Source organism: Carya illinoinensis, chromosome 1 (assembly GCF_018687715.1).
Source record: "Carya illinoinensis cultivar Pawnee chromosome 1, C.illinoinensisPawnee_v1, whole genome shotgun sequence".
NCBI classification, from domain to species: Eukaryota; Viridiplantae; Streptophyta; class Magnoliopsida; order Fagales; family Juglandaceae; genus Carya; species Carya illinoinensis.
This window is the reverse complement of record NC_056752.1, coordinates 4348848-4368142: the sequence shown is the minus strand read 5'-3', so window position 1 is coordinate 4368142 and position 19295 is coordinate 4348848. Positions and strand designations below refer to the sequence as shown.

At 34.8% G+C, this 19295-nt stretch overlaps 3 protein-coding genes and 1 long non-coding RNA gene across 6 annotated transcripts; all 4 read right to left on the bottom strand.

Annotated features, from left to right (window-relative positions):
* Positions 1-1184: 1184 nt before the first annotated feature.
* Positions 1185-5386, bottom strand: LOC122306630 (CASP-like protein ARALYDRAFT_485429). Of its 3 annotated transcripts, none has more exons than XM_043119081.1 (4): positions 5229-5386; positions 4701-4909; positions 1648-1780; positions 1185-1561 (listed from the first exon to the last, which is right to left on the bottom strand). In XM_043119081.1, exons 2-4 carry the CDS (start codon positions 4829-4831, stop codon positions 1367-1369), a joined length of 459 nt encoding a protein of 152 aa, XP_042975015.1. In that variant the 5' UTR covers positions 4832-4909; positions 5229-5386; the 3' UTR covers positions 1185-1366. The 3 variants fall into 3 exon arrangements, with proteins under 3 accessions (XP_042975015.1, XP_042975023.1, XP_042975007.1); XM_043119089.1 differs by having other exon boundaries at positions 5181-5379; XM_043119073.1 differs by lacking the exon at positions 5229-5386 and adding an exon at positions 4998-5171.
* Positions 5387-7056: 1670 nt separating this feature from the next.
* LOC122301551 (putative nucleobase-ascorbate transporter 10) lies at positions 7057-9005 on the bottom strand. The gene has a single exon (XM_043112956.1). The coding sequence runs from the start codon at positions 8822-8824 to the stop codon at positions 7202-7204; it is 1623 nt and encodes a 540-aa protein (XP_042968890.1). The 5' UTR covers positions 8825-9005; the 3' UTR covers positions 7057-7201.
* Positions 9006-10095: 1090 nt separating this feature from the next.
* Positions 10096-11958, bottom strand: LOC122306623 (oxygen-evolving enhancer protein 1, chloroplastic). The gene is made up of 2 exons (XM_043119062.1): positions 11603-11958; positions 10096-11017 (listed from the first exon to the last, which is right to left on the bottom strand). The coding sequence occupies exons 1-2, from the start codon at positions 11840-11842 to the stop codon at positions 10262-10264; spliced, it is 996 nt and encodes a 331-aa protein (XP_042974996.1). The 5' UTR covers positions 11843-11958; the 3' UTR covers positions 10096-10261.
* Positions 11959-16776: 4818 nt separating this feature from the next.
* On the bottom strand, positions 16777-17128 carry LOC122301546. The gene is made up of 2 exons (XR_006240204.1): positions 17026-17128; positions 16777-16918 (listed from the first exon to the last, which is right to left on the bottom strand). It is a non-coding gene; the product is annotated as an uncharacterized LOC122301546 (long non-coding RNA).
* Between the last annotated feature and the right edge of the window lie 2167 nt (positions 17129-19295).

Below are 19295 nucleotides of genomic sequence, written 5' to 3'. Positions count from 1 at the left end.
ATGTACCTAATCTACCATGTAGTAGTAATGTATAGACTATAGTAATCAATCTATAATTCTATAATAACTTGTTGGAATGAAATTCGTTGTAATTTGTATTGGTTCTCCGTTATTTTGTTGTAAGTTGTAACTTGTTTATGGAATTAGAACTTGATGGATGATGAACCATGAGTTGGTTGGATAATTTGAGAAGATAGATGATGATGGATAATTAGTTTGTAATTTTGGTTATGTATTTTTAATTTGTAATTTTGTATAAATTATTTTAATTTGTAATTTTGGTTATGTATTTTTAATGTGTGTATCATAGTTAGAAAATTTCTTCTTGCAAGTTTGAATTTTGTTTTATTATACAGTGTCCAAAATTTTAATGTGTGTATCAAGTTCTAAGGATCTAAGGATGAATAATCCTTGTGTGAATAATTTCTTTTTACAAATTATAAATTAGAAATTAGAAATTATATTTAAAAAAAAAAATTGATATGGAAGCCCAAATCCGATTAGAGTCTAAAATTGTAAAATTAAAATATCAAATGGATTAAAGAAAAAAGTCCAATAAAAAAACCGAACTCCAACTCCGCTCTGACAAGTCGAAATCAGAGTCAGAACGGAGCCTATAGAAGTCGGAGTCGGAGTTGGAGGTCGAATTCGACCTCCGACAAAGTTGGAGGACGATAATACCGACTCCGAAAAGTCAATGCTCAGTCCTAATCTGTGGCATCGACATAGACAACCGGTGTCTTTTTCCCATCACAAGTTCATTCCAACATTAATGCCTTAAAAAATGAGTTTCTAGCAAATGTTGTGATGGCCCTATTTGTGTAGTGAAAGTATTTTATCTCATCTCATCTTATTATTACAGCATTATCAAATTCCTACGCAATATAATAAACGATTCAACCTTTGTAAATCTCAAAATAATAATAATATTAAAAAATAATATTATATTCAACTTTCAACTTTCAATCTCTCTAAACTCACTATCCAAACGGCACCTAAGTTAATAACAATACTTTTCGGATTTGGGTTAAATTTTTAAGTTTCAAGTCTTACTAAATTCGAAAAAACAGAAAACAAAAGAAGAAGAAGAAGAAGAAAACAGATTTATCTCCCATTATATATATTAAATAACAATAACGGCGGGGAAAAAACGAAAAAGAAAGCAGAAAACAGAAAAAAGAACGGGGTCTGAAACACCTTAATTTATTTGGCTTTATATCTCAATTGAAAATAATTCAATTATAAAACATTTGCTCTTTCTAAGAATAAGAAATACTACCCTTGAACAAAATTAAATTTTGGCAAACATGACTTTCTTGATATTTGCCCATTTCATCTGTACAAATTTCAACTGCCGCTCAGAATTTCATAAAGAAGGAAGAAGCCAAAGATTGAAGAGAGATGACGCAAATGAAAGGGACCAACACAAGAATGCCATTGCGGCAGACATCTGATATCTACCACATAAGTTTGCAGAGCAGTAGGATCTTCCGGCATCATGCAGGAGATCTGTGACACTAGCTGTGGAAGACGCAGCGGCTAGCAAGAGAAACGACAAAACCTGAGATAGAACAAAACGTTATATCCCTCTTAAGCAGTTACAAGGATGATATCATGGAGTTCTTAAATAATTCAAAATGCAGGTACCAAATCTCCGAGAATGATGACCAATATTATTCTTGGTTGACGAGGTAAACATCTAATGAAGACAGAATATGCATCCACTACCAGCAGCGTCAGGCTCCAGGGAATTGCCAAACCCATGACTATCACCAAATAGCTGTAAAATCAACATGGGAATGACATTGTTAAGAAATCAGCTAGAAAATTCGAAGTAACAGTGCCACAATATGCCATAACATTTCATGAAAAATTACAAATTGCACTATACAATACTCCCAGTTCATGGATAAGAAATGGAACGGATTTGGTACACAAACACAGAAGACTAGAATGTTGTCGACAAATGGTATGCTATTGAGTTCAGCTCCCAAGTTCTTTAACTTTCTTATACCATAATCTGCCACCCACGGGTGCCGGAAAAGAAAATTTTTATATATTTGGGAGAAAATACACTACCCTCCAACTACCAGTTTGTTTTACACTTTACAGAGAAGCTACAAAAAATGATACATTGCACTGTCCAAGTACCAAAAGCCGACAAATAGCATATTTGTCCGATTTTGACCATTAAGATGGATGAAAAATTGGTGACATAGGTCAAATCATAAAAAAGATTATATGCATTGCAATTTTTTGATAGTTTTGAGGATGCAATGTGCCAATTTTCATAATTTGGGGTGAAACTGTACTTTTCCCTGATTCTAATTCTAGAGAAGGCAATTTCCTGGGCAGTTTCTGCCCATTGTATTAACTACTAGCATAGTTAATAGATGAAATAAATGGGCCAACCTTCCATTATCACGAGGAGTAGCATCACTTGTATACATAAAAATCTGATGGTAGACAGATTTGTTTCTCAACTGTTTCAAATGATAAGATTGGTGTACCGAGATGATGCAACCAGCGATTTAAAATGTTTTACTCAGAGTTGTGGGAAACTGGAAATGAGTGTACAAGAAACTGTTGACAACATCTACCTGATCAAAACATGCACACAAACCCAAGCCTAAACCTCCCAAGGCATGAAGCATTAAGCAGTCATCAGAAATCATATGCGTCAAGTTACCTAGTTCTTAATTCCAACGTCCAAACAAATGTGAATGAAATTCACTGTCATGCTACTTCCAAAGGCTATCAGGGACAGAACAATCCTGATCAAAACATGCACACAAACCCAAGCCTAAACCTCCCAAGGCATGAAGCATTAAGCAGTCATCAGAAATCATATGCGTCAAGTTACCTAGTTCTTAATTCCAACGTCCAAACAAATGTGAATGAAATTCACTGTCATGCTACTTCCAAAGGCTATCAGGGACAGAACAATTCCATCTAGAAAGACATTAAAAAGAAGATCAAATGAAAATGTACCACCTCAAAACCAATTCAGACTATACCACCCATCATAGGAACTTTGCACTTTTTTTTTTTTTTATCAAAGTTTTATGGTTAGAAATAGGAATAGCCCAAGTACATGGGACATATACAAGTGCACTTTTCAACATAGTTGCATCCAGAAACAACTCCACAATGATGACCAAACAACTTAGGCTTCACAGGGTTGTTCCACACACCCCACCCCCCCGGCAAAAAAAAAAAAAAAGACAAGTACACATACAAAAAGAAAAAGGAAAGGTATAGGAGTGAAGGTAATTGTGAGACTTGTTAACTAATATGAAGCTGCAAGAATACCAACCACCGAGAGAGAACAAAAGAATTTCTTTTTTGGTCAGCAAGAGAGAACACTTCATTTGCTTTATTATAGGAATGGGTTATTTTAATATGAAATTTTATCTCATAAAAGATATCCTTATCATTCTAGCAGTATTTTTATTTTGCTTTGTCTGGGGTTAAATTGATAAAGAAGACACTTCTTAATCGAACAGATCTTACATGCCCAAAAGATTTAAAACTCAAAATTACATGCCTGCTTACATATAAAATGTTGCATCCCTACATCAATTACCAGAAAAGCAGTGTACTACTAACAATTTGATTAAATGCACCCCTTTTAGCATTTTTCATATTGAAGCCAAGTTTCCATGATGCTCCAATACATACCCAAAAATAATGACCCCTTGAAATCTCTCTCCATGCCAACACTTTTGAATGGAAAACCCAATATTATTATGAAGGAAATGCTCTCAACCTTAAGTCCTACAGACTAAGAGTCTGTTTTAGTATATACTCTAGAAACTACTCTGACCAAACATCAATGGTTTCTTGTTATCAACGACATCATTTAATCTTCTTTGACCAGGGAAATGAGCATTAAGAAGAGCTTAAATACACACCAGAATGAAAACGAATCAAACTAAAGTGATTCTTTTAGGGGGCTAAATGATTTTTGAAGTGTATGGAGTTGAAGTTTACAGTTTTTTCCATCCCTTCACTCATTGGAGCTCGGTCAATGGGTCCTCAGGATTCCTACCACCATTCCCCTCTTCAACTTATAATTTCAATTAATTCAACTTAACTAAAAACTGTGGACCTTAGTCACAACCGTTGATTTTCATTGACATTAGGAGATGCCAAAATTGAAATTGAACATGCACATTGAGGACACAATCAAGCAAACAACATGAGCACGTACTACTACAGGCAGACCCTGGAAATTTTTTTAACTCACTGCTCTTTCTCTTGACTTATATACTCCAGTCACTTAAACTCACTCGAAATGGGCTTTCATCCATTAGATATTCAACCAAAAGAAGTAACCTATACGCCAATACCATATACTTCCTATAAATTCCTAGGATTCTTTTATGTTCATGTATTTTCCACCAATTGCATTCGCAACCAAAGAACATCTCCCATTCCTCCAACCAAGAGAATCCAAAATTCATATTGAATTCCTATACTTTTCAGCAACCAAACTCTCTAATAAAAATACTTCATTGACTTTATGATAATCGCAGTTTTCCTTTCCCCACGTTCATACCACCCCACACGGTAACACCCAATAAATTGAATAATAATTTGAGCAAAAAGAGATGGGTATTGAAGAATAAGCCAAAAGCCACAAAATTGCTTGATCAAAACACAATTCTAAAGTTCTAGGCAAAGGAAATTGAGCTTACCAGAAGGAAGTATAGCTGTAAAAATCAACGTCCAAGCACATGAAGATAAGGGAGGCAGAGGAGAAGACAGCCTGACCCAACCGCAGAGCTAAGCTGGCGCTGGTTCCCAACGCCCCTGGCAGTTCATCCATGCTATGGTTACTCGCATGCAAGCCCTCGTCATAGTCAATCCCAATTCTTGGCGTCCGTAGCCATTCCTTGGACGAATCCTGGTACGCCAGGGAATGTAGTAGTTGTGAATGAAAAGGAAAAAGTTTAAAAAAGAAAAAAAAAGGGAGCAGATGAAAATGGAAATACAGATATTCTATGGTAATCGGTGAGGTGAAGAGGGGAGAAACCCATCATCTTCTCACTTCCATTTCACCATACATATTATGGCGCATTGATTATATTTGATGATAAAAAAGTATATAATAAATAATTATTTAATAGTAATAAATATAACACATTTTACTGAAATATAAATAAGATAATAGTTACGGTATATAGAATTTTCCGAAAAGAAAAGAGAGGAATGCGATTGAGAACTTAATGGCTACGCCGCTTGGCATCTTCTTCTTCCTCGGTGGGTTTGATTTCACTGGCTACTCGCGACATCACGCTATATAACTATAATTTGGGTGATGCTACGCCCACAAAGTCGAATCCTGACCAGCAAAACTCTCTCTCTCTCTCTCTCTCTCTCTCTCTCTCTCTCTCTCTCTCTCTTTAATAAAAAAAACATTTTTTAAATACTTTAAACATTTTTAAAAAAATATAAAAAATTACAAATTTATTAAAAAATACTTTATTAACCGTTAAGAAAAAAAATCTAATCCGTAGATTTTACAGGTGGAGTAGTGTTTTCCATAATTTATTTAAAGATCTTACTACAATCACTTGTAAAAAGTTACTAAAGGCAATGTTTTGAATACCGTACCGGATGCCGTATCAGTCAAGATATTGGAATAAAATATTTCGATATCGGTACCATTTTGCGTACCATTTCGGGATAGTCGATATGTGAATAAATTATATATATAAATATATATATTAATTATATTCTAAAATAATAATCTATATATAAATAAATTATACGTAAATATATATATATATATAAATTATAAATAGCTTGGTCTAAATTGAGAGTCAAAAAATGAATTTATAGTTTGAAAAAATAAAAAAAACAAATTAAGGCCGAAATACCGACAGGTACATAGGCCGATACAGACTAAAATATTTGAATCGGTACGAAACAGGTAAATTTTTGTACCGGTCCGGTGGCGGTACGACATATAACGGCCGTACCGGCCAATACGGTACGATTTTAAAAACCATGACTGAAGGTGGTCAACGAATAGGTTAAATTTTTTTAGTTTTGCTATGTATAAATAAAGTCGCGTACTAATCTACATACCAATATTGATTTTTTTATATTCAAAATTTAAATTAATACTATTTTCAATAAAATCTACTTTTTGATTAATCACATTAGATTGATACACATATTAGTGTGTAATTGTACTTGTAACTAGAATTTTCCAAAGTTTTTTTTTTGTGCTTTTTTTATTATTTTTTTAATATCTTTAAATATTCTTTTAAAAAAGTTTACAACATCATTTAAATACATTTTCTTAATCATTAAGTTAAAAAAAAAAAAAAATCGATAGCCATCACCCGTAGCTTTTTTTGTCTGTGCGATAAGCATTACCCATTTATTTATATTTACTTAATTTTGATTATTAATATATATTTATATTTATTGGATTATTTATTTATTGGACATAAATTAGGGAAATGATATTCCCATGGATGAATATCACCGACAGAATCTATGATTGTCTTTTTTTTAGTTTAATGGTTAAGGACTATTTTTTAATAAATTTATAATTTTTTAAATGATTAAAGAGTTTAAGAAATTATTTAAAAGGTAAAAATTCAAAAAAGACAATTTACACGTTCCGTGAATTTTTTTATGATATTGGTTGGTGGGTGTCGAAGCACCGTATAAATTAATGTTCATTCCGACAGTGTCTTTGTAAGAAAAGGTGTCCGAAAGTGTAAAATAGAAAATTATTTATTTTTTTAGTCTGTAATTAATTTTTATCAAAAATTTTATATGTATTGACTTTTACATAATTTTAAATTATATATTTTATTAAATTAATTAGCTGTATATTTTTTAATATAAAATAATTATTTTAACCAATCATATTAATAAAATATATAAAAAAATATGTAAAAATGATTTTAGATAAGCTATATGCTATATTTGCTTGCATTCTTTTCTTTTCTTTTATTTTTTTTATTTTTTATTGTTTTCTTTTTTAATGCAAAGAAGTCCATGTCTACTATGAAATTAAAAGTAGTAGCAAAAGCTGCAAAACACATCAAATCCTTAACATGTTATATTGACCACACAATGGTAAAGCATTGCATTTTCGTTTCCCTATTGCAATGTGAATGGAAAACAATAACTCTTCGCAGTAGTAGTTGCAGATAATATTCTTCGATCTGTAGGTTTAAACAGCTGGGAAAAGCTTATTCAGCAGGCATGGGAGTCCATAGAATTCATCATTTCTAACGTCCGAAGCATATAAGCTGAACTTCTCCCACCAATGCAAGCCAGTGTCTGTTCTGGTGGCATCAGTTTCGCGAGAGAGTGAGCAATCCAAAATCAAAGCAACCAGTGCAGCCACCGTTGTGTGAGACACGAAGATGACAGTCACTATATCATCAAACCATCCAGAGTGAGTGCGAATGTGTCCAGAACTTGGATCTATACGATAATACTCGCTGAAGTATTGTGGTACTGAAATGCCTATGAAGAAAGAAAAGCCCAGAATAAATTTTGTTCTGAAACTGTTCAGGTTACAGAATTGGAGAAAACCAAGACCTGCAGAAGAAACGTAGCCGAAGAACACGCAGTACAAAGCTGACATGATTGGTATGGGTATAGAAGCAAAAAATGCTCCAAGTTTTCCAAATACAGAGAAGAAAATCATAAACACTGCTGATATTTGAATGACTCTTCGACTTCCAACTCTCGTTGATGCCAATAGACCAGCATTTTCCACTGATGCCGAAGCGCCAGTTACAGAGCCAAACACGCCATTGAGCAAAACTCCTATTCCCAGCCAGCCAACACCGCGGCTAGTAACAGAAGGTGGCACAGGTGTGGCGCTGGCATATCTTGCTGTTGCAAAAAATGTACCAGTGGACTCAAAAAGTGAAACAAAAGAAGCAGCCATCATTGCAAAAGCTTCTCTGGCATGAAATGTGGGGCTTCCCCATTGAAACGGATAAGGAATATATAGCCAAGGAGCTGCAGTCAAGAGTCCAGCACGATCTGTGCGGCAACTAATCTGAGTCTTTGCAGGTTTGTTCCTATACACACCACTTGAAGTAAGAAATTGTGCATATAACCAGGCAATTCCAACTGAGAAGAGCACTGCGAATCGATCCCATATTGGCCTCTCTAGTTTCAGCAACTGGGGAAGATACTGTGAGATGAAAACCATAACAATCAACCCCGGAAGCCCAACTTCAACACATGTTGCCAGCAAAGGGAAACCGAGATGATAAAGCCCAAACCCCGTAAAAGTTACGTATGGAACAACAGAAAGGGGGCTAAGGAACCTTACTGCATTCCTCCAAATGCCTAAAAATCCCATAACCATCTGGAAACATGCAGCAATAATCAGAGCACCTTGTATTCCTCTCATAGTCTCTATGAACCTCTCATGCGGATCTGTGTATACATTATATCTCCGGGCTAGTACAATTGAAGTAATGGGTATAATATATGAGTAAGAACCCACAACCACAGATGGGAGCCGGGTTCCAAACAGAGACTGGAAGAGTGTGCTCAATCCTGAAACGAAAAGCAAGGTTTGAATCACCCTTGCCTTCTCGGTATCACCACCGCCCATTTGAGGAACGATCATGCTGGGAATTGAAGTGGTAATGCCCAGAGTCAAAAGATAATGCTGGAAACCCAACACAACAGCTTCCGGCCATGGGGGAGGACTGTTAACGCAATACTGAATGCCGGGTAGCTGTTCCTTCACTGGGTGTGGTTGTACCTCCTCATGAGGTATTTTGTTGCCACCTCCAGTACCATTGTTGTCACCACCTTGGGCCATGTCCCTGCAAAAGATCGGCAAAATTATTTCGAAATTCACTATTAAAAATTAGTTTATTTTCATTAATGGCATAATTAATCTCAAACGTGCAAGACACTAAATTCTTTATCTAATTCATTTGTTTTTATTTCCTTGAGGTTTGAAAGAATCAGATTCTGGCATGCTATTATCCTTTCAATTTATTTGGCACACGCCTTGAATGATACGTTACAGAGTAAATAAATAGATAATAACAATTAATGATGAAAATATTTCACCAAATTAAATAGATATATATATATATATAAATTAATTAGCAAGGGATCAATGCATTAAAATATTTCCGTTTGTTGACACACTAAATACATATAAAAAAAAGCTACTTTGCCGCTCAATGCATACTGCTTCATTTGACAGCATTTCAAAGGGTTTTCATGACAGTCGCCTTGAGACGCCAACATCGAATTAAAAGGGTTCGTTTGGAATGCATTTAACTGTAGACCTAACAGTACCGTCGCCTTAACTCCGTCATGATGATCCTTTCGGAAAGTAATATTTTTCTTTGGCCTTTCTGGGTAATTCTTTTCTCTTTTTAAATTATCATTTTTATATGTCCATCGACACACTTTACTAGTGAATCTGGTGATGCGTGTTGCATAATGCATATTAAGTTACATACGTTTTCGCAAGAAAATGTTAAGTCCTTTAGCTCGATTATTGAATGAGTGATATATATTCATCATTTCTTGATAGAGTGATATATATTCTGTCATTTCTTGAAATCTCTCATTTATATATATATATATATTTGAAAATGGGGTTTCGAACTCCAAATTTTCATTTTGGAGATCGGGGACAATGCCAATCAGATCATATGTCTTTGACTTGAAATTTCTCTTTTGATTTATCGTGGTGTAATGTGTATTCCTTTTGTTCTGGGACACGAACTAGAAGAAATAAATTAAAAAAAAAAATCATTAATTAAGTAATTAACTTGGATCAAATTAAGTTTTTAATACTTGATAACATAAGGTTCGACCGATGTCAAGCAAAACTAATAGACACATGAAGTGGTCTTGTTTCAAATTCGAGTAAAAACTCATGGGAACGTTTTTTTCCCAGCAGTTGGACCAGATCGAAGAAAAAGATTTCATTCATTAACTTAGATCATATTTGCCAGTTTTTTACTACCTGATATACGTTAGGATCGTAGCAGCCTTAAGATCAGGGGCCTACGACTAATTTCGAATGGAAAATATTATTATTATCACAAGCCATCATAATATACGAAGTGGATCGAAATCTCAGTGCTGCTTCTCCATTTTTGTCAAACAGGGAATTTAGTTTAGCAATACCTTCAACTTACAACAACAAAATCTGAATCGACAGTGAAAACGATCGTGTTTTTTAAAAGAAAAAAGAGCAAAAAAAAAAAAAAAGGAAAAAAAAGGCCTATGATCAATCAAGCTGAGCATACCATATTCCCTGGATCTTCACATCCTTTGGAGTCTTTGCTCCCAAATCAGTGTCTGAAGGCTGGACGCTCTCGAACACTCCAATCACTTCCCCAGTCTCAGGCTTGCTCTTGGTGACACTCAGGGTGATTTTGCCTGTTGATGAAGAGGTATTCTTGACGTTCTCCTTCACAAGTTCCTCCTCGTCTCCCCTACCTCCAGCAGGCAATGCAACTGCATTGTCATAGCCAGTTGAGCCACCCCTGCCCTTTGGGTCCAAGAACGAGGAGCCTCGGTAAGATGGCACCAAAAACTCTCCGCTAAAGCTCTCTGGTTTCCCTGATGCCACCAACTGTTTGATGGTGAAAAGGAATGGCACCCTCTCGCCTCCAGGCAGCTGAACAGTCACGGCTGCGTAGTCAATGCCATCTTTTTCCACAAACTTGATGGTGCCGTCGGGGGACACCTCGAAAGGTCCCTCGATTTCGTCCAGGGTGTAGGTTAAGCGGGTCATGAGCTTGGTGTTTTGGAACTCAGGTGGGGAATTCTTGTTCACGCCCTCGGCTTTGACAGTGAATGAAGTTGGTTCCAGGCAAAACTTCTTGGCATTGTAGTTTCCAGGCTTGAATGCGAATTTATCGATTCCGCCATCAATGGTTGGGCACTGGTTGGCTGTCCCAGTTCCCTTTACCTCCATGTATGTCTTGCTTTGAATTTCGTCGTAGGTTAGTCTCTTTGGAACTCCTTCAGCACTTGCTCCCTGAAGTATTAACATTTATTTCATGCCTTTTCCTTTGAATTGTAAATTAACAGCACGAGTTGATACCTTGTTTTATTTTGATTTTTTTACCTTTCAAAACAGAGGAACATATGATTTGTCATTGGTTTCAACTCAATTTTAATCATCTCCTCTTTCAGGGAGGAAAAACAAAAGACGATCTGAAATAATACCAATTAAAAATTGACAGTAAATGACAATCAGCAGATCTTCAACATGCAATGTGATCCTTAATTTCCTAGTCCTTTATGACATGCAAACCTCCACGCAATATCTATCGGCAAATATTCTTCGAAGAATATTTTGCGTCTATGTTGTGTCTACATGGATAGGGAAGTTCTAAGGAGTTAAACTAACTCTCCACCATGGACAATTAATTAACTCTCTACTACTACAGTTAATTGACCGATTCATTAGAAAACTCTTTAAATAAAAGTTCTAGCAATTTGATATGAGGTGTAAGACAAGTAAAGATTCGAACTTGTAAAACTTCTACATAATTCGAATTAGCCTTATTTATATGAAGATCAGTATAACAAAAAGAAAACAAAAAGAAAACAGGCATACCGAGACAACGAGAGCAGAAGTAGCTAGAGCAAAGCCAGCAATCTTGGTAGCGTCGACACATTTGAGAGCCAAGTCCTTGAAATCAGCTTGGAGAGAGCAGGTGAGCCTGGCTGCAACTGGTTCCACGCCAAAGGACTTGGAAACACTCTGTGAAGACCTCAGCTGTAGACTGCTCCTAGAAGACACACCCACCTTGGCGGGTTGCATTAGTGTAGCCGCTGCTTGCAGGGAGGCTGCCATTGTTGTGTTCAAAGCTGATCTCTTTAGTTCTCACTCACCCTCAGAAAGTAGTTTTTATCTATATTCTGAGAAACAAAACCAAAAGAGAAGGTTTTTGGGTGGTGGTGGGAGAGTGGAGAATGGGACAACAGGAATTATTTCGTGGCCTTGCTGCGAGAAAGATAATGGGATAGGATAAGGCTCTCTCTTATTGGTTGGTTGAAGCTAATGCCCTTGTGTTTTTAGTTTGCCACCTGGACATTTCTCGTTCGGGATAAAGATATGCTCAGCCTCGCCTGGCTACGACGAACAAAAGGTTCTATGAATTGAAAATTGAATGATTTATTTCCAAAAATTATAGATAATGTGAATCTCTTGATACATACTTATTCTATTTTAAGTCTGGAGTATAGAATACATCATTCATGTCATTTTTATATATTATCTATACTATTTAAATTTTAAAATTATTTTTTAAATTAAATTATGTCTTATAAATACTTTATTATATGTGTTTCATACACGAACGTGAAGAATATAATTGATCTTTTACAATGCAAGAATGCCATTTCTATTAAAAATGAATTTTAATTTTAGAAAAAAAATTATTTATTTAATATAGTTATAAAAAAGTTTGGAAATTGGAAGTAATGTTATGAACTCAATGAAAAATGACAGAGTTTCAAGAGATTGAGAGAGAACGAGAGAGGAGATTCTCTTATTGATCTATTTTTTATATAACATCAATATACTCATATATTTAGGGTTACAAAAGAGACTATGCTTTTGATGACTAGCACTATACATTTGACGGCTAGTTCACTATGCTAGCACTATGTACTATGCACTATGCATTTAACGGCTAACTAAATGTGGTCATACAATTCAAGATAGTTTATAACACTTCCCATTTGAATGACCATATTTAAAGAATATGCCTCGTTAAAACCTTACCAAAGAAAAATCCTGCGAGAAAAAACCAATGGCGAAGGAAAAAAAGTACAGTATTCATGTGTATCGTCGAGTGTTTTAGGATTGCTTCATTAAAACCTTGCAAAGGAAAACTCAGTGGGATAAAACCTTAGCGAAGGAAAAAGAGTACAATCAGCACAAGTTTTCAAGACATTACTTCTCCTAAAAAGTGCATGATAACAGGTCTTCAAACCTCCGCATTCCAATGTTCTGCATAATCTTCTTAAATGTTGCAGTCGGTAATGCTTTAGTGAATAAATCTGCCAGATTTTTACTTGACCGTACATTCTTGATATCAATTTCAACTTTCTTCTCGTGAATTGCAATGATCTTCTTGTGTGTATCTGAAAGATAACTCGCATCTGTACATCTAACTAACTGTGGACTTGATCCATGTTGATAAAATAATCACAACTGGATCTTTCTGCTCATCAGTACTCTTCTGGAGTTGTACTCTTCTGGAGTTCTTGTAAATAATACAGTTAGTGGAGAATTCATCAACATTAAACCGCTAACCTCATTTTTTAATAAAAACGGTGGCCAGCCTTTTAAGATCAGACAAGCACTGCAGATTTTCAACACCTCTGTCAGGCGCAGCAGCTGTCAGGCGCCGCAGAGCTATGAAGCTATATTTCGTCTCTTTTCTCTTACTTCACGAGAGATGTTGTATCATAATTTTCTCTATAAAAGAGATATTCAGTTCATCTTCATTCGCATCTCATCTTCTTCACTTTTCTGTAATCATACTATATTTTTACTTTGCAATCTTTTTCTGCATTCTTATCCTATAATGGCTCAGCGATCTTCTCATGACCAATATATGAGGTACTCTGCACTTCGTTCATCAGCTGTTCCTGCTTCTACCACAGGAGCTATCATGCAATATAATGATCTGACTCATAGGTCAGATAATGAAACTATATATGAGCTTGTGAGTCTCGGTACCCGATACTCATCATCCATTGTCGCATTTTCTCAGCGACTGCAATCCAGAACTTGTGGAGTTGACAATCTCCACGAGAATATTGCTATACTTCAGCGACTTCTTCTAGAGTCCAACATGAAGATAGAATCAATAAAGCAAGAGAATAGAAATTTAAAATCCTTACTTAAATCTTTTTTTCGATTGGCCACCCCTTTAGATAGGGATGCCATGCAGATTCTTGAAGAATAAGAGCGTTTGAAGAATGAGGCAAAGTGCCTCAAATTTCTGTAATTCTTGCTTCACGATAATAAAATAATATTTCACAAATATTCATATTTGTGTTTCTATCTTTTGGTAGATGTTCTGTGTGTTCCCTTTTATTTCTTCTTTAATAATGCATACTTCTTATCAAACCCATAATATGAATCTGAAATACTAATTGTATTAAAAGATGGTATTTCATGACTAATAACATCATCCATTTTCCCCTTGAAGCCGCAAGGGTTTCAGATTTATATTTCAAATATGTGTAGTTTTCATGAGCTCTTCTAGAGCCTCAATGACATTTAAATCATATATATAAACTGCAATAATAGCTTGTTTCCATTTGCGTTTGGATTGCTTTAGATTATATAAGGATCTTTGAAACATGATAGAATACATATTTTTAGATATATTCATATTAGAAGTTTCAGACATTTTCTATCCTTCAGGGATTTTCATATATATATATCATGATCTAATGATCCATATAAATATGCAGTTAATTATGCATATCCAAACTCTAGGTAACTTTCAAGCTAATAAAAATCTCAATATGATTTCAACCACTTTAAAATCATATCAATATTATTTTTTTGAGAAACTAACTTGTGATTTCTATATCACATTTTCATATTAAAAGATTCAGGCTTTTTATATCATGTATATAAATATCCACTGATATTTAACAAAAATCACATCTTTAGGTGTTTGGACTTCAAGTCCATATTTATCACATTTTACTTAGTGATATCAATTCTGCAGAAATTGAGAAACTGACTCGTGATTTATATATCACATTTTTATTTCATTTCCATAAATACCCACTGACATTCAACAAGTATCACCTCTTTAGGTGTTTGGACTATAAGTCCCGATGCATCATATTTTACTAGTGAATCAATTCTGCAGGAATTGTTTCTTTCAAATTTGGCCAATATTTTACGTCGTATTTTTCGACGATTCTTGATTCATTTTCATCATTACTTCTGGTAATGTCAATTGACATCTCATATGGAAATACGTTGTCGACAAAGATTTTATTTCTATCTATAATTTCTCCATTATTCATGAAATGTAAAAAGATCTCGTTATTTTCAAGTACCTGTCCCTCTTCAAGGGAAGACATTTTCATGAAAAACCTCTTCAGGAGGCACTCTTCAGGAGATTTATATAGGAGAATTTTATACAGAAAATTTGGATGGACTTTATTGCTTGTCTGTGGGTATGACCTCTTCAGGAGCATCAATTATTTGTGTCTTTCTCTTTTGAAATGCTCTATCTTTTGTATTAATAAGTCCCATATGTCTTTAGATATGTCTTTAGACTGCTGAATTTCTTAATTGTCCTACAGGGACTTCAATCCTCGCTGGGATTTTAACAGATAGAATATGAGACATTTTTATCTTATTGCATCCAAAATTTAATTATCATCTGAACTTCTGGTTCACATATGATAATCAAGATAAAGTCCAATAATTTCATCTTATTTGCTTCAAGCAAATTTTTCTTTCCACTTCTGGTGGTAAGACTTCATAGTAAAAGAATTTTCTGGTTCTTTTATGGACGTCTATATGAAAATCATTCGACTTATCGTAATTGATTTTGGATGATCAAGATAACCATTAAAAGATACAAATATTTTGAATCATATCACATTTTGATGCATCATAATATTTGATTCAATAATTTGTATAATATCATCTCAAAGAGAAAACTTATAACTTTTTCAATACGAGCTTCTGGCCCGAAATCATATCACGTCTAATCTCGTAGTTTTTTTGAATAAAACGCATCATTCTTTTCATTTCAGGGAATAGAATGATATAAATTCATTATCATTCACTTCAGGAAATGATGTAGATCTAGTAAGACGTGACTAATGATTCTTATCAAAAGCTCATTATTTTGCTTAGTCACTAAAAGACCAGATATAAATTTAGAATATATTGTGAACGTTTGCATTTCATATTGCTATTTCAGGAGCATACTCGATATTGCTACTTCAAGAGCACATTCAAGACGTTCATTTAAATATATATTCTTTCCACAATTTCAATTATGCAACTTCAGTTGCATAAATCATAATGAGCTTTTGGTACAAGTATCAATCATTTAAACTATGAGATACTCAAAAGCTATTATTGATTTAGGGCGATCCTTCAGAGATGCTCTATTTTCATTCTCAGATAAATCATATCATCAATAATTTATAACAAGTATAAAAGTAAATAGAACTTGTATATAAACTATGAGAATAAAATTTATTACAGATATAATTGAAATATAAATGATCTAAATTTTAATTCACCAAATATAATTAATATGTAAACTATGTTAATAAATATAAAATTTTATCATACTATATTTGACTAATGAATCTGATCACAGCTTTGAAGCTTGTGTTTTGCCACTAAGGTGTATCATTCCTATATGGACAAGCATATTCAGAGGCTAACATAGTTGATAGTACCACCATATGATAAATTGTGAAGAAATCTGACACCTAGGCTGACAAATAGGAGAAGATGACGTTATCTCTCATGTCATCCTTTCAAAAGTCTTTAGTTTTGTCTCTACTTTTATCTTTCTTTAATATTTATGTTATCCTCATCTTGATTTTAATATTGATGCCTAACAAATTTATGCCCCCACATGTGTTAAAAGCGTGCGTAACGTGTTGAACTTCCCAAAGTTTTAGAACACAAGGAATAAAGACAATAATACACAGCAATATTTCAACAAATTTCATAGTGCCTGAGATGAAAGAAACGTACGTACCTCAAGCCATTTTTTGACTTTACCTGGCACGCCAAGTTTCAATAGTCCAAGGTGGGTCTGGACAATAATGACAGGTGGTCATTTTCACTTTTGCGTGCCAGCTTGCAGTTGGAAAAAGCTGGCCTCCGATCTTGGCATAGACGCCCTGGTACCAGAAGCTGTTCCAGTAGGTGCATGACAGTCATATAGACAACACCATTAATCACGGCCGGCAACAATAAGACATGATTAATATGTGCCTTTTGGGTTGTTAATTGACACCCACATTCTGGTGCATGATCGCACATAAAACGCTCTTGAAACTAGAGCCTCTCGTAAGAGAGTAGATCCTCCGATTATGACAAAACGTAGAGGTTTAATGAGATAATATGTTCTTGCCTAAGGGCTTGTTAAGCCATGCTTTCCAATTGCTAGTTCGCTTTTTAGCTATCATCTCTGACCTACCTTCTGTCATCTATGGCTGCCTCTGCTTCTTGCACAGCACAAAGTTCCTCCTCCCTCAGGATCCTACCGATTCCCACGGATTTAAGCATCGAATCCTGGTTTGCAACACCTTCGCTCGTGCGTCCTCGTGAAAATCCAAAACGCGGGAAATCAAGTTACATGGCTCTCAACTACGAACCCAGATGAAGAATCGGAAAGATTTCTTTATTCCATTTTTGATAGGTGTCCTTCGGTTGTAAGCTATGATGGATAGCTAGAAATGATATCCTTCAGCGCCTGAAAAGAAAACGTCTTCGAATTAGGTGGTGCGCTCGGTGTTTCTTCTGCGGTCACTCTCCCCCTGGCTCGGTTCACTGCTCATTCTATTTCTCTCGGTTACCAATTTCCACCGGCAAGCTTAACTTGCTTTGGTTTTGGCCGCCAAAATCTCCTACAGCTCGGTTAGGAACGCCGAATCGGGACCAGAGATCCCATTCGCGGACAGTTCCAATCGTTCTGAGACTTATCCTTGTGCGGAAACTGTTATCTCATCTGTATTGGAAGTAATTTGATAATTATTTCTCAGATCCTTGCACCATATACGAATAGAATCTTCTCGGAGAATTTCACGCCTCCGCTAACAAGATCGGAGGAGAATTTCTCGAAGAGTTTGTTCCCTCCACACTTGGAAAATTTACTGTAGATTTTTGGTGCCATCTCAAGATCAGACCGAGTGCTCTTGTTGTTTGGGTTTGAAGAGATCGATGTCGATGCCGGAGAACCCAGAGATACCCACGGCAACCGAGGAAAATAGAGTAGATGGAGTTGGCCTGCTAGGTGGTGGAAAAAATTGCATCGTGCTGATAACGTGTTATGAACTCAATGAAAAATGAGAGAGTTTCAAGAGATTGAGAGAGAACGAGAGAGGAGATTCTCTTATTGATCTCTTTTTTATATAACATCAATATACTCATATATATAGGGTTACAAAAGAGACTATGCTTTTGACGACTAGCACTATACATTTGACGGCTAACTAAATGTGGTCATACAATTCAAGATAGTTTATAACAAGTAAATTATTTTCCATGTATTTAATAAATTGGATTATTTAATCCTATCAAATAACTGGATAACATCCTGGTTTAAATACGACAAAAACCATTTCACTGTCTATAACTAGAAGTTTTGAGCTGACAAGGAAACTTGATTGTGTTTGAATATTAAGTTGAGTAGAGATAAAAGTTAAAATTTGAATAAAATATTATTAAAATATTATTTTTTAATATTATTATTATTTTGATATTTGAAAATTTTAAATTTTTTATTATATTTTGTATTGAAATTTAAAAATATTATAATAATTAAATGAGATAAAATAAAATAAATTGAAAAGAATTGAATAACCAAACTGACCTAAGTTTTGAGTTTTAAACTGGCAGAAGACCGTAAACGGCCTAATATAAAGTAGAGGCCCCAAATGATTCAACGTATTGATTGTAGAAAGAAAAATAAGAATGAAAATCCATTTCTATTTAGATAATATATATATATATATATTATTGTCCAGATGACTAATATAAGAGGAGGGTAAATTAAGTTATATTTAAAAAAAAAATAACAATTATAAATCAAATATACAATATAAAATATAAACAAAATACGAAACAGTAATAAATATAAAGAGTAAGGGTAAGAGAAGTAAATTCAGTATGTTAACGAGGTTCGGCCCCGCTGCCTACGTTCTCGCCTCCAGCTACCCCTTGAGGATCTCCAAATCTACTATTCAACCTCTTTAGGTGGAGATAGAAACCTATTACACATTTGAACAACACTGCTACAAAGGATCCGTGTAGAACACTCTCTACACTTGCAATCACCTTACTAGGGGTGTAAAATAAAACCGATAAACCAGTAAACCGGACCGGACCGGACCAAACCGGTGGCATCGGTCCGGTTCCGAGGTTGGTTCGGTCCGGTATCGGTTTTAGTTTTCTTAAAACCGATCAAAATCGGTCCAGTTCCAATTTTTCTTTTTCTAAAACCGGACCAGACCGATTTATATATATATTTTAATTTGTTATATTGTATATAATATTTATATATAATATA

What these genes read in the sequence shown, in the direction of transcription:
- LOC122306630 (XM_043119073.1), bottom strand. Translation starts at nt 5,045, where the DNA reads ATGATGGGTTTCTCCCCTCTTCACCTCACCGATTACCATAGAATATCT. An exon ending in TACAGCTATACTTCCTTCTG is followed by an intron (nt 1,781 to 4,700) that starts GTAAGCTCAATT and finishes TTGATTTTACAG; the next exon opens with CTATTTGGTGATAGTCATGG. An exon ending in TCATCATTCTCGGAGATTTG is followed by an intron (nt 1,562 to 1,647) that starts GTACCTGCATTT and finishes GTTCTATCTCAG; the next exon opens with GTTTTGTCGTTTCTCTTGCT.
- LOC122301551 (XM_043112956.1), bottom strand. Translation starts at nt 8,824, where the DNA reads ATGGCCCAAGGTGGTGACAACAATGGTACTGGAGGTGGCAACAAAATA.
- LOC122306623 (XM_043119062.1), bottom strand. Translation starts at nt 11,842, where the DNA reads ATGGCAGCCTCCCTGCAAGCAGCGGCTACACTAATGCAACCCGCCAAG. An exon ending in CTTCTGCTCTCGTTGTCTCG is followed by an intron (nt 11,018 to 11,602) that starts GTATGCCTGTTT and finishes TTAATACTTCAG; the next exon opens with GGAGCAAGTGCTGAAGGAGT.